Source organism: Tachyglossus aculeatus, chromosome 3 (genome assembly GCF_015852505.1).
Source record: "Tachyglossus aculeatus isolate mTacAcu1 chromosome 3, mTacAcu1.pri, whole genome shotgun sequence".
Classification (NCBI taxonomy): Eukaryota; Metazoa; Chordata; class Mammalia; order Monotremata; family Tachyglossidae; genus Tachyglossus; species Tachyglossus aculeatus.
In genome coordinates, this window is record NC_052068.1 from 1,738,201 (window position 1) to 1,752,840 (window position 14,640).

A 14,640-nucleotide genomic window follows, 5' to 3' on the forward strand; every position below is an offset into this window, starting at 1 on the left:
AGGTTACAAGGTGATCAGGTTGTCCCTCGGGGGGCTCACAGTCTTAATCCCCATTTTACAGACGAGGTATTATTTTACGGCATTATTTACCTCATCAGTAAGGTGAAGTGACTTGCCCAAAGTCACACAGCTGACAATTGGCCGAGCCGGGATTTGAACCCATGACCTCTGACTCCCAAGCCCGGGCTCTTTCCACTGCTTCATATCTGACAGATCACCATTCTCCCCATCTCCAAAACGCTATTATTATTATTAATCACATTTATGTTGCCAACTTGTACTTCCCAAGCGCTTAGTACAGTGCTCTGCACACAGTAAGCACTCAATAAATACGACATTGATTGATTGATTGATTGAGCACTTACTATATGCAAAGCACTGTACTAAGCACTTGGGAGAGTACGATATAACATCAAACACATTCCCTGCCCACAGCAAGCTCACAGTCTAGAGTGAACTTGCAGGCTCCTATTGAAATCATATCAGCTCATCTGTAAAATCATCATCATCATCAATCGTATTTATTGAGCGCTTACTGTGTGCAGAGCACTGTACTAAGCGCTTGGGTAGTACAAGTTGGCAACATATAGAGACAGTCCCTACCCAACAGTGGGCTCACAGTCTAAAATGGGGATGAAGACGTGGGACAACCTGATTACCTTGTATGTACCCCAGTGCTTAGAACAGTGTTTGGTACATTCATTCATTCGTATTTATTGAGGGCTTACTATGTGCGCAGCACTGTACTAAGCGCTTGGGAAGTACAAGTCGGCAACATATAGAGATGGTCCCTACCCAACAACGCGTTCACAGTCTAGAAGCAGTGACAAATAAGCGCTTAATCAATCAATCGTATTTATTGAGCGCTTACTGTGTGCAGAGCACTGTACTAAGCGCTTGGGAAGTACAAGTTGGCAACATATAGAGACAGTCCCTACCCAACAGTGGGCTCACAGTCTAAAAGCTTAACAAATACCATAATTATTTATTTTATTATTACTATTATTAATCCTCATTTTAAGAAGAGGAAACGGGCCCAGAGGAGTGAAGTGACTTGCCCAAGGTCAAGCAGGAGGGAAGCAGTGGGGTCAGGATTAGAACCCAGGTCCTCTGACTCCCAAGCTTGGGCTCTTTCTCCTAGCCATGCTGTTTATCACAACAATGACCGAGCCACGGACTTCCCGGGCTCTCCCTGGCAAAGCCCGGAGACAAGGAGGACTAGGACAGAAGAGCGAGTTTGCGATTCAAGTTTCGAGGAGAAATATGGCATTTATTTCAGGAAAGTGGTCAATCAATCGTATTTATTGAGCGCTAACTGTGTGCAGAGCACTGTACTAAGCACTTGGGAAGTACAAGGTGGTCCTGTGGGGAGAAGCTACAGCTAAAGCCAGGGTCACTCATGAGCTCATCGTGATTCCGGAGAACTGGACTTCGGGGAGATTCACTTCCTCGGGCCAACAACGTACTCCGGTGATCTCACTGGAAAAATGACTGGGCTCCCACCCAGGGGGAATTATCGGGGAAAAGTTGGCTCGGAAGGAAGACAGACCTTCCCTAACGAGGAGCGGGAAGGAATCGCGGGGCGGATTTGCGGAGGCGGAGCGAATGCTGAGTCAGGACGAGGATCCAGAGTTTGGACGTGAGGAGCGGAGGCCGTTGGGAAGGACATCCGGCTGGTCTGAATGATTACAGTGCTCCTTCAATCGTCAATTAATCGATCAATCAATCGATCAATCGTATTTATTGAGCGCTTACTGTGTGCAGAGCACTGTACTAAGCGCTTGAGAAGTACAAATTGGCAACATATAGAGATAGTCCCTACCCAACAGTGGGCTCAATCTCTTTAGCTTTGGATTAGAAGAAGACACCCCTGATGGGGAAGCTCAGCTATCAATCAATCAATCAGATTTACTGAGAATTTATTGTGTGTGGAGCCCTCTACTAAGCGCTTGGGAGAGTACAATATATCTTTTAGACTGTGAGCCCACTGTTGGGTAGGGACTGTCTCTATAGGTTGCCAATTTGTACTTCCCAAGCGCTTAGTACAGTGCTCTGCACATAGTAAGCGCTCAATAAATACGATTGATGATGATCTATAATTCTATTTATTTACATTGACCCCTGCTTACTTGTTTTCATTCTGTCTCTCCCCTTCTAGACTGTAAGCCCGATGTGGGCAGGGATTGCCTCTCTTCATTGCTGAATTGTACTTTCCAAGAGCTTAGTACAGTGCTTTGCACACAGTAAGCACTCAATAAATACAATTGAATGACTGAATATATATGTGAGGCTCCGCCACTTCAATCAATCAATCAATCAATCGTATTTATTGAGCGCTTACTGTGTGCAGAGCACTGTACTAAGCACTTGGGAAGTACAAGTTGGCAACTTATAGAGACAGTCCCTACACAACAGTGGGCTCACAGTCTAGCCCACTTCAATCAATCAATCAATCAATCGTATTTATTGAGCGCTTACTATGTGCAGAGCACTGTACTAAGCGCTTGGGAAGTACAAATTGGCATCACATAGAGACAGTCCCTACCCAACAGTGGGCTCACAGTCTAAAAGGAGGAGACAGAGAACAGAACCAAACATACCAACAAAATAAAATAAGTAGGATAGAAATGTACAAGTAAAATAAATAAATAAATAAATAAACAGAGTAATAAGCAGACACTTGTCTGCTGTGTGACCTCGGGCAAGTCACTTCACTTCTCGGAGCCTCAGTTCCCTCATCTGTAAAAGGGGATTGAAGGCTGTGAGCCCCACGTGGGACAACCTGATCACCATGCTTTGCACCGTGCTTAGAACAGTGCTTTGCACACAGTAAGTGCTTAACAAATGCCATCTCATCATCATTATTATTATTGTCTGCCATGTGACCTTGGGCAAGTCACTTCACTTCTCTGGGCCTCAGTTCCCTCATCTGTAAAATGGGGATTGAGACTGTGAGCCCCACATGGGACAGAGACTGTGTCCAACCCAAGTTGCTTGTATCCACTCCAGCGCTGAGTATAATGCCTGGCACATAGTAAGCGCTTAATAAATGCCATAATATATATATATATACAATATATACATATATATATATATATATATATATATATATATATATATATATATATATATATATATATATATCAGAGTTAGTAGACACACTCCCTGCCCACAGCAAGCTTACAGCATAGAGGGGGAGAATGAATATTTGCATGGCTAAAACGGTCACTGCAAGATCCATAGGTCCAGCTATATTGTGTCCCTTTTTGTGCTCAATATTTGCAGGCCTTAGCCTTTTTTTTCTCTTTTTCTTCCCTGTCTCCCTTTTCATGTGACACTTTCTCTCAGAGAGCCACTCCATTTTGGGGCCAGTTTCCGACGCCGCTCCACACTTGGCCATTAATTCCCGATTTTCCACTGGGATGAAGGATAATAACTGCAATAATTACGGTATTTGTTAAGTGCTTAATATGGTCATTCATTCATCCATTCAATCGTATTTATTGAGCGCTTACTGTGTGCAGAGCACTGTACGAAGCGCTTGGGAAGTACAAGTTGGCAACATATAGGGACGGTCCCTACCCAACAACGGGCTCACAGTCTAGAAGGGAGAGACAGACAACAAAACCCCTCTCCATCCCCCCCATCTTACCTCCTTCCCTTCCCCACAGCACCTGTATATATGTAGATATGCTTGTACGTATTTATTACTCTATTTATTTATTTATTTTACTTGTACATATCTATTCTATTTATTTTATTTTGTTAGTATGTTTTGTTTTGTTCTCTGTCCCCCCTTCTAGACTGTGAGCCCACTGTTGGGTAGGGACTGTCTCTATGTGTTGTCGACTTGTACTTCCCAAGCGCTTAGTACAGTGCTCTGCACACAGTAAGCGCTCAATAAATACGATTGATTGATTGACTGATTGATTGATTGATTGATAAGTAGACAGGCTTAAATTCCATTTCCTAGCAGCCCCCATTCCGATCCTCCCAGACTCCTCAAGCTTCTCGCCCCACCCACATGATCCCCCCTCCTCTAAGACCTCCCGCTGGAGAAGCAGCGTGGCTCAGTGGAAAGAGCTCGGGCTTTGGAGTCAGAGGTCATGGGTTCAAATCCCGACTCTGCCAACTGTCAGCTGTGTGACTTTGGACTAGTCACTTCACTTCTCTGGGCCTCAGTTACCTCAACTGTAAAATGGGGATTAAAATGTGAGTCCCCTGTGGGACAACCTGATCACCTTGCAACCTCCCCATCGCTTAGAACAGTGCTTTGCACTTAGTAAGCGCTTAACAAATGTCATCATCATTATTATCAATCAATCAATCAATCAATTGTATTTATTGAGCGCTTACTATGTGCAGAGCACTGTACTAAGTGCTTGGGAAGTACAAATTGGCATCACATAGAGACAGTCCCTACCCAACAGTGGGCTCACAGTCTAAAAGGGGGAGACAGAGAACAGAACCAAACATACCAACAAAATAAAATAAGTAGGATAGAAATGTACAAGTAAAATAAATAAATAAATAAATAGAGTAATAAATATGTACAACCATATATACATATATACAGGTGCTGTGGGGAAGGGAAGGAGGTAAGACGGGGGGATGGAGAGGGGGACGAGGGGGAGAGGAAAGAAGGGGCTCAGTCTGGGAAGGCCTCCTGGAGGAGGTGAGCTCTCAGCAGGGCCTTGAAGGGAGGAAGAGAGCGAGCTTGGCGGATGGGCAGAGGGAGCAGGGCATTCCAGGCCCGGGGGATGATGTGGGCCGGGGGTCGATGGCGGGACAGGTGAGAGCGAGGTACAGTGAGGAGATTAGCGGCAGAGGAGTGGAGGGTGCGGGCTGAGCTGGAGAAGGACAGAAGGGAGGTGAGGTAGGAGGGGGCGAGGTGATGGACAGCCTTGAAGCCCAGGGTGAGGAGTTTCTGCCTGATGCGCAGATTGATCGGTAGCCATTGGAGGTTTTTGAGGAGGGGAGTAATATGTCCAGAGCGTTTCTGGACAAAGATAATCCGGGCAGCAGCATGAAGTATGGATTGAAGTGGAGAGAGACACGAGGATGGGAGATCAGAGAGAAGGCTAGTGCAGTAGTCCAGACGGGATAGGATGAGAGCTTGAATTAGCAGGGTAGCGGTTTGGATGGAGAGGAAAGGGCGGATCTTGGCAATGTATTTTAATAATAATATTTAATGTATTTAATAATAATAATTATTATTATTATTCCTCTCTCCCTCCCTTGCCCAACCACAGCTGACTCCAAGCACTGTACTAAGTGCTGGGGGGTGGGGGAGGGGGTTACAAACAAATCAGTCCATGTCCCATATCTCAATCCCCATTCCATTCTACAGATGAGGTAATTGAGGCCCAGGGAAGTGAAGTGACTTGCGCAAGGTCGCACAGCAGACAAGTGGCAGAGCCAGGATTATTCATTCATTCATTCAATCGTATTTATCGAGTGCTTACTGTGTGTAGAGCACTGTACTAAGCACTTGGAAGTACTCACTGTGCCTCGTTCTGGCCTGTCCCGCCATCGACCCCCGGCCCACATCCTCCCCCTGGCCCGGAATGCCCTCCCTCCGCCCACCCGCCAAGCTCGCTCTCTTCCTCCCTTCAAAGCCCTACGGAGAGCTCACCTCCTCCAGGAGGCCTTCCCAGACTGAGCCCCCTTTTGCCCCTCCCCCTCCCCATCCCCCCGCCCTACCTCCTTCCCCTTCCCACAGCACCTGTATATATGTATATACATTTGTACGTATTTATTACTCTATTTATCGATTAATTTTATTTGTACATATTTATTCTAATTATTTTATTTTGTTAATATGTTTTGTTTTGTTCTCTGTCTCCCCCTTCTAGACTGGGAACCCACTGTTGGGTAGGGACATCTCTATATGCTGCCAACTTGTACTTCCCAAGCGCTTAGTACAATGCTCTGCACACAGTAAGTGCTCAATAAATACGATTGAATGAATGAACGAATATATGTTTGTACAGATTTATTACTCTATTTTACTTGTACATATTTACTATTCTATTTATTTTGTTAATGATGTGCATCTAGCTTTACTTCTATTTATTCTGCCGACTTGACACCCGTCCACATGTTTTGTTTTGTTGTCTGTCTCCCCCTTCTAGACTGTGAGCCCACTGTTGGGTAGGGACCGTCTCTCTATGTTGCCGACTTGGACTTCCCAAGCGTTTAGTCCAGTGCTCTGCACACAGTAAGCGCTCAATCATCATCAATCGTATTTATTGAGCGCTTACTATGTGCAGAGCACTGTACTAAACGCTTGGGAAGTACAAATTGGCAACATATAGAGACAGTCCCTACCCAACAGTGGGCTCACAGTCTAAATATGATTGAATGAATGAATGAAAAGTACAATTCAGCAATAAAGAGAGGCAATCCCTGCCCACACAGGGCAGGGCTTACAGTCTAGAATGGGGGAGGATTAGAACCCATGACCTTCTGGTTCCCAGGCCCGTGCTCTATCCACTATGTCATGTTACCTCTCAGTTTTACCACATCAATCAAGGCAGGGATCATGATACTAACTGTACTGCACTCTCCCAAGTGCTTAGGGAAGCAGCGTGGCTTAGTAGAAAGAGCCCAGGCTTGGGAGTCAGAGGTCATGGGTTCTAATTCCGGCTCTACCACTTGTCTGCTGTGTGACCTTGGGCCAGCCACTTGACTTCTCTGTGCCTCAGCTACCTCATCTGTAAAATGGGGATTAAGACTGGGAGCCCCAAGTGGGACAACTTGATTACCTTTAATCTACATTAGCGCTTAGAACAGTGCTTGGCACATAGTAAAAGCTTAACAAATACCATCTTTATGATTACTATTATTCATTCATTCATTCACATTTATTGAGCGCTTACTGTGTGCAAAGCACTGTTCTAAGCGCTGGGGAGGTTACAAGGTGATCAGGTTGCCCCTTGGGGGCCTCACAGTCTTAATCCCCATTTTACAGATGAGGTAACTGAGGTGCAGAGAACTGAAGTGACTAGCCCAAAATCACATGGCTGACAATTAGCCGAGCCGGGATTTGAACCCATGACCTCTGACTTCCAAGCCCGGGCTCTTTCCACTGAGCCACACTGCTTCATATCTGACAGATCACCATTCTCCCCACCTCCCAAACCCTACTATTATTACTAATCACATTTATTGAGTGCTTACTACATGCAAAACACTGTACTGAGCGCTTGAGTATGATCAAATAAACACATTACCTGCCCACCACTACTTATTATTAGTACAGTGCACATAGTAAGTGCTTAACAAATACTTTAATTATTATTATTATTGTTCTCACAGTTCTCTGCATCTAGCGGGCTATAAGCTCTTTGAGGGCAGTGATTAGGTCTACGAACTCTATTGTACTCTCCCAAATGCTCAGTACAGTCCCGAACATATAGTAGGTGCTACGTACGTACTACAAACCAAAAGCCAGGATGGTAGGAGCATTTTAAGGACTCTTCTAGACTGCAAGCTCCTTGAGGGCTGGGTTCATCTACTTACTCTATTTGTAATAATAATGATAATAATAATAACAATGGCATTTATTAAGCGCTTACTTTGTGCAAAGCACTGTTCTAAGTGCTGGGGAGGTTGCAAGGTGATAAGGTTGTCCCATGGGGGGGGGCTCACAATCTTAATCCCCATTTTACAGATGAGGTAACTGAGGCACAGAGGAGTTAAGTGACTTGCCCAAAGTTACACAGCTGACAATTGGCGGAGCTGGGATTTGAACCCATGACCCCATAGATTGATGAGAAGCAACGTGGCTCAGTGGAAAGAGCCCGGGCTTTGGAGTCAGAGGTCATGGGTTCTAATCCTGGCTCCGCCACATGTCTGCTGTGTGACCTTGGGCAAGTCACTTCACTTCTCTGAGCCTCAGTTACCTCATCTGTAAAATGGGGATTAAGACCATGAGCCCCACATGGGACAATCTGATCACCTTGTTTTGTTTTGTTGTCTGTCTCCCCCTTCTAGACTGTGAGCCTGTTGTTGGGTAGGGACCGTCTCTATATGTTGCCGACTTGTACTTCCCAAGTGCTTAGTACAGTGCTCTGCACACAGTAAGCGCTCAATAAATATGATTGAATGAATGAACCAACACCTTCAACTCCCACCTCCCAACTCCCACCTTGTATTCCCCCAGCACTTAGAACAGTGCTTCAGACATAGTAAGCGCTTAACAAATGCTATTATTATTATTATTTGTACATATTTATTACTCTATTTATTTTATTTGTATATATCTATTCTATTTATTTTATTTTGTTAACATGTTCTGTTTTGTTGTCTGTCTCCCCCTTCTAGACTGTGAGCATGCTGTTGGGTAGGGACCGTCTCTATATGTTGCCAACTTGGACTTCCCAAGCGCTTAGTACAGTGCTCTGCTCACAGTAAGCGCTCAATAAATACGATTGATGATGATGATATAATTGTGGCATTTGTTAAACACTTACTAAATGCCAAGCACTATACTAAGGGCTGGGGAAGATTTGAAATAATCAGGTCCCACATGAGGCTCGCGGTCTAAACTGGAGGGAGAAGAAGCATTGAGTCCCCATTTTATAAATGAGGTAACTGAGGCACAGAGAAGGGAAGTTACTGGCCCAAAGTCACACAGCAGACAAGTGGTGGAGCCGTGATTAGAATCCTGGTCCTCTGACTCCCAGGGCCACGACTTTTCACTAAGCCATGCTGCTTACCATCACCTGAATTGCAATCATTCAATGATAAGAATAATAATAATTATTATTATGGTACTTTTAAGTGCTTACTATGTTCCAGGCACTGTTCTAAGTGCTGTTTGTACATATTTATTACTCTATTTATTTATCTTACTTGTACATATCTATTCTATTTATTTTATTTTGTTAGTATGTTTGGTTTTGTTCTCTGTCTCCCCCTTCTAGACTGAGCCCGCTGTTGGGTAGGGACTGTCTCTATGTGTTGCCGACTTGTACTTCCCAAGCGCTTAGTACAGTGCTCTGCACACAGTCAGCGCTCAATAAATACTATTGGTTGATTGATTGATTGGGGTGGAATGTTCATATCAGAGTGGACACAGTCCCTGTCCCACATAGGGCTCACAGTCTTAAACCCCTTTTACAGATAATAATAATAATAATGATGGTATTTGTTAAGCACTTACTATGTGCAAAGCACTGTTCTAAGCACTGGGGAGGTTACAAGGTGATCAGGTTGTCCTACGGGGGGCTCACAGTTTTAATCCGCATTTTACAGATGAGGGAACTGGGGCCCAGAGAAGTGAAGTGACTGGCCCAAGGTCACACAACAGACAAGGGGCAGAGTCGGGATTAGAACTCATGATCTTCGGACTGCCAGCCGTGTGCCGTAATCCATCAGTACAATATATCGAGTACTTAGTGCACAGCACTTAAGTGCTTGGGGGAGTTAGCAGACACAATCTCAGCCCTCAAGGGCCCACACTCAAGGGAAGCAGCATGACGCCATGGACCCAGGAATCAGAAGGTTGTGGGTTCTAATTCCGGGTCTGCCACTTGTCTTTTGTGTGACCTTGGGCAAGTCACTTCACTCTTCTGTGTCTCAGATTCCCCATCTCTAAAACGGGGATTTGAGACTGTGAGCCCCAAGTGGGACAGGGGCTGTGTCCAACTCGATTTGCTTGTAGCCACCCCAGCGCTTAGTACAGTGCCTGGCACACGGTAAGCACTTAAAACACAGTAGGATGATTATTATTATTAGCACCACTCCCAGAGAGGCGGAATGAAGAGAAGGCAGGGACGATCACTCTCCAAATCAGGCCCCTTTAATCCCCTTCCTTCCCAAGAGGTCTCAGCAGTTGGCTGCCGTTTCAAGGTACTGAAAGAGGCCGCCGCTTACACGGGTTTAGCACACCCATCCAATCAATCAATCAATCGTATTTATTGAGCGCTTACTATGTGCAGAGCACTGTACTAAGCGCTTGGGAAGTACAAATTGGCAACACATAGAGACAGTCCCTACCCAACAGTGGGCTCACAGTCTAAAAGAGGGAGACAGAGAACAGAACCAAACATACCAACAAAATAAAATAAATAAGCTAGAAATGTACAAGTAAAATAAATAAATAAATAAATAAAGTAATAAATATGTACAACCATATATACATATATACAGGTGCTGTGGGGAAGGGAAGGAGGTAAGATGGGGGGATGGAGAGGGGGACGAGGGGGAGAGGAAGGAAGGGGCTCAGTCTGGGAAGGCCTCCTGGAGGAGGTGAGCTCTCAGCAGGGCTCATTCAATTCATCCATTCATTCAATCATTCAATTAATAATAATAATAATAATGATAGCATTTATTAAGCGCTTACTATGTGCAAAGCACTGTTCTAAGCGCTGAATTCAATTCAGTTCATTCAATCGTATTTACATAAGCCTGCCCCGAGCTGATACAGCCCCCTTGGCCCTCAATCAATCAATCAATCAATCAATCGTATTTATTGAGCGCTTACTATGTGCAGAGCACTGTACTAAGCGCTTGGGAAGTACAAATTGGCAACACATAGAGACAGTCCCTACCCAACAGTGGGCTCACAGTCCTCGGGAAGATGTCCCCCAACACGATGCGAACCATCCCCGTGCCGTCTGGGAAGTTGGCTTCCCTCAGCCTCTCTTCATCGCTCTTGGTCCCTCCTCCAACGTTCAATTCGTGGGCCGATCTGCTTTCTTGGAGCCAAGTGGCCCAGAGGTGAGGGGGGCTGGGAGCACCCCCAAAATGCCAAGATGTTAGGGAAACATGGAGCACTAGGGCAGACTGCCAGCTGTGATGGTGTCAGGGGGAGGAGGAAAGGGAGACGGAGGTGCTTTGGGGCGACAGCAGCTCCGGGAGAGTCACGGAGGAGACGCGCCATGGTCGGTGTCTGAGAAATCGAATCAGAAGAACTCTCCCAAGCCACCGGATCCCTGGCCTTCAACTAGATGGAAACTTTCAGCCTCTGATTCCTCGACTCAGGACCTTGGGCCCGAAGCCTCAGGGCCAAATCCCCCTGCCATTCTCGGACAGAGATTCCGGCACCACCGTCGGCATCCTTCAACAGACACGGACGGGTCCCTGCTTTGGATCGGGGGGCTGTTCTCGAAGAACCAACTTTCCCTCCATCAAGACCCTGGTTACATGTCCAGGGGGAAGGAGAGAAGCGGCGTGGGTCAGTGGAAAGAGCCCGGGCTTGGAGTCAGAGGTCATGGGTTCAAATCCCGGCTCTGCCAATTGTCAACTGTGTGACTTTGGGCAAGTCACTTCACTTCCCTGTGCCTCAGTTACCTCATCTGTAAAATGGGGATGAAGACTGTGAGCCCCCTGTGGGGCAACCTGATCACCTTGTAACCTTCCCAGGGCTTAGAACAGTGCTTTGCACATAGTAAGTGCTTAATAAATGCCATCATTATTAAGGTGGGGAGGTTACAAGGTGATCAGGTTGTCCCACAGGGGACTCACAGTCTTAATACACATTTTACAGATGAGGTAACTGAGGCCCAGAGAAGTGAAGTGACTTGCCCAAAGTCGCACAGCTGACAAGTGGCGGAGCCTGAATTAGAACCCATGACCTCTGACTCCCAAGCCCGTGTTCTTTCCACTGAGAGACGCGGCTTCCCCATGAACAGTGCTTTGCACATAGTAAGCGCTTAACAAATACCATCATTATTATTAGTAGTAGTAGTAGTCAACTTGTACTTCCCAAGTGCTTAGTACAGTGCTCTGCACACAGTAAGCGCTCAATAAATATGATTGAATGAATGAATACAGTGCTCTGCACACAGTAAGCACCCGATCAATACCACTGAATGAATTAATGAAATATCACAATTATTACCACTATCATTATTTTACTGTTATTCTCATTATTTGGGCCAACACTGACCTGTGACCGGAGTTGACTTATCGGGGCCCAGGTCTGGCCGTCGAGAAAGTAGGGGATCATGGTTTCATAGGGTTCCAGGCGTGCCGAGTGTTCCCGCGTGGTCAAAAGCACGGCCCCGTCCGGTTCTGAGCGATCCCACGTGGTCGGGGCCGCGGACGCTCCCCAGAGATCTCTCCCGCTGAGGCCTTAGAGAGACAAGAAGACAACGACACTGGAGCTTCTCTGCTTCATTCATTCATTCAATCGTATTTATTGAGTGCTTACTTTGTGCAGAGCCCTGTACTAAGCGCCTGGGAAGTACAAGTTGGCAACACAGAGACGGTCCCTACCCAACAGTGGGCTCACAGCCCATCCCCGTCTCCGATCAACCACACCACAGTACTCCTCCACCTTCAAACAGCATGCTTGACCATCTTTATTTTATTTTGTTAGTATGTTTGGTTTTGTTCTCTGTCTTCCCCTTTTAGACTGTGAGCCCACTGTTGGGTAGGGACTGTCTCTATGTGTTGCCAACTTGTACTTCCCAGGCGCTTAGTACAGTGCTCTGCACACAGTAAGCGCTCAATAAATACGATTGATGATGATGATGATGATGATCTCCTCTAAGGGGCCTTCCCAGGCTGACCATCCCAGCCCAGCGGCAAACGCAGCCTGATTTCCTCCCCGTTGCTCTCCAGTGCTTTCTCCATCGTTTCTACACTTTCTAGCACTTTCTTCATTAATAATAATAAAAATGATGGTATTTGTTAAGCGCTTACTATGTGCAAAGCATTCGTTCAATCATATTTATTGAGCGTTTACTGTGTGCAGAGCACTGTACTAAGCGCTTGGGAAGTACAAGTTGGCAACATATAGAGATGGTCCCTACTCAACAGTGGGCTCAAAACACTGTTCTAAGCGCTGGGGAGGTTACAAGGTAATCAGGTTGTCCCATGGGGGGCTCACAGTTTTAATCCCCATTTTGCAGATGAGGTAACTGAGGTCTTCTGAGATGAGGTTGAGTTGATTGTTTCTACATTTGCCAGGAACCAGTTTTATCTGTTTCCCCTGTATGGGTATTTTCTGGGAATGCCTGATCCCCCACTAGAGTGTAAATCCCATGAATAATAATGACATTTATTAAGGGCTTACTATGTGCAAAGCACTGTTCTAAGCACTGGGGAGGTTACAAGGTGATCAGGTTGTCCCATGGGGGGCTCACAGTCTTAATCCCCATTTTACAGATGAGGTAACTGAGGCCCAGAGAAGGTTAATTAATTAATTAATGTTGGCATTTGTTAAACGCTTACTATGTGCAAAGCACTGTTCTAAGCGCTTGGGGGGATACAAAGTGATCAGGTTGTCCCACGTGGGGCTCACCGTCTTAATCCCCATTTTACAGATGAGGTAACTGAGGCTCAGAGAAGTTATGTGACTTGCCCAAAGTCAAACAGCTGACAATCGGCGGATCGGAATTTGAACCCACGACCTCTGACTCCAAAGCCCGGGCTCTTTCCACTGAGCCACACTGAAGGCAGGGACCAAGTCTTCCTCTTTCATTGTACTCTCCAGGGAGCTCAGTCCAACGTGCTGCACACAGTTCCTGGTTCAGGGTACAGCAGGTGTCCAGTGCAGGGCTCTGCACACAGAAGGGGCTGAATAAATACTGATAATGATGATTTTTAGCCTATAAATTCTCCTGAGTAAGAAAATATCTCATAAAATTTCACAGGCTCTTAAGGATACGACAATATAAAAATTGGAGGAATGTAAGAATGCTCCTGATTATCTTTTTAATGGAGGTTAAGTGCTTACGACGTGCTAGGTAATGTGCTAAGCGCTGGGGTAGATTTGTATCTAAGCAGGTTGGACACAGTCTATGACCCTCGTGGGGCTCACAGTCATAATCCCCATTTTACAGATGGGGGAATTGAGGCACTGAGAAATGAAGTGACTTGTCCGAGGTCCTTCACTTATTCATTCAATCGCATTTATTTAGCACTTACTGTGTGCAGAGCACTATACTAAGCACTTGGGAGAGTACAATATAACAATAAACACATTTTCTGCCCACAGAGAGTTTACAGTCAAGGTGGGGAGACAGCAGAGAAAGCCTCTTGGAGCGGATGTGCCTTAGAGAAGCAGCGTGACTCAGTGGGAAGAGCCCGGGCTTTGGAGTCAGAGGTCATGGGTTCAAATCCCGGCTCTTTCAATTGTCATCATCATCATCAATCGTATTTATTGAGCGCTTACTGTGTGCAGAGCACTGTACTAAGCGCTTGGGAAGTACAAGTTGGCAACATATAGAGACAGTCCCTACCCAACAGTGGGCTCACAGTCTAAAATTGTGTGACTTTGGGCAAGTCACTTCACTTCTCTGTACCCCAGTGACCTCATCTGTAAAATGGGGATTAAGACTGTGAGCCCCCCCCCCCCGTGGGACAACCTGATAACCTCGTTACCACCCCAGTGCTTAGAACAGTGCTTTCCACATAATAAACGTTTAATAAATGCCATTATTATTAATTATTCAGTAATGCTTTGAAGGCGGGGAGAGTAACTGTCCGATTTGAGGAGGGAGGGTGTTCTAGATGAGAGGCAGGACATGGGCCGGGGGTCAGCGGCGAGACAGACAAGATTGAGGTACAGTGGTGTTAGAGGAGCGAAATGTGCGGGCTGGGTCGTAGGAGGGGGGTAGCAAGGTGAGGAAGGAGGGGGCAAGGTGATTGACTGCCTTAATGTCAATGGTGAGGAGTTTTTGC

General features: G+C 46.0%; 1 protein-coding gene across 1 annotated transcript in view; it reads right to left on the bottom strand.

Moving 5' to 3' along the window:
• ADAM12 (ADAM metallopeptidase domain 12) overlaps positions 1-12,075 on the bottom strand; it is a 227,376-nt gene extending 215,301 nt beyond the window's left edge. The window contains exon 1 of the mRNA XM_038743975.1: positions 11,900-12,075. Within this exon, the coding sequence (XP_038599903.1) occupies positions 11,900-11,959 (60 nt within the window). The 5' untranslated portion in view covers positions 11,960-12,075. The remainder of the gene's footprint in view (positions 1-11,899) is intronic.
• Positions 12,076-14,640: the final 2,565 nt, after the last annotated feature.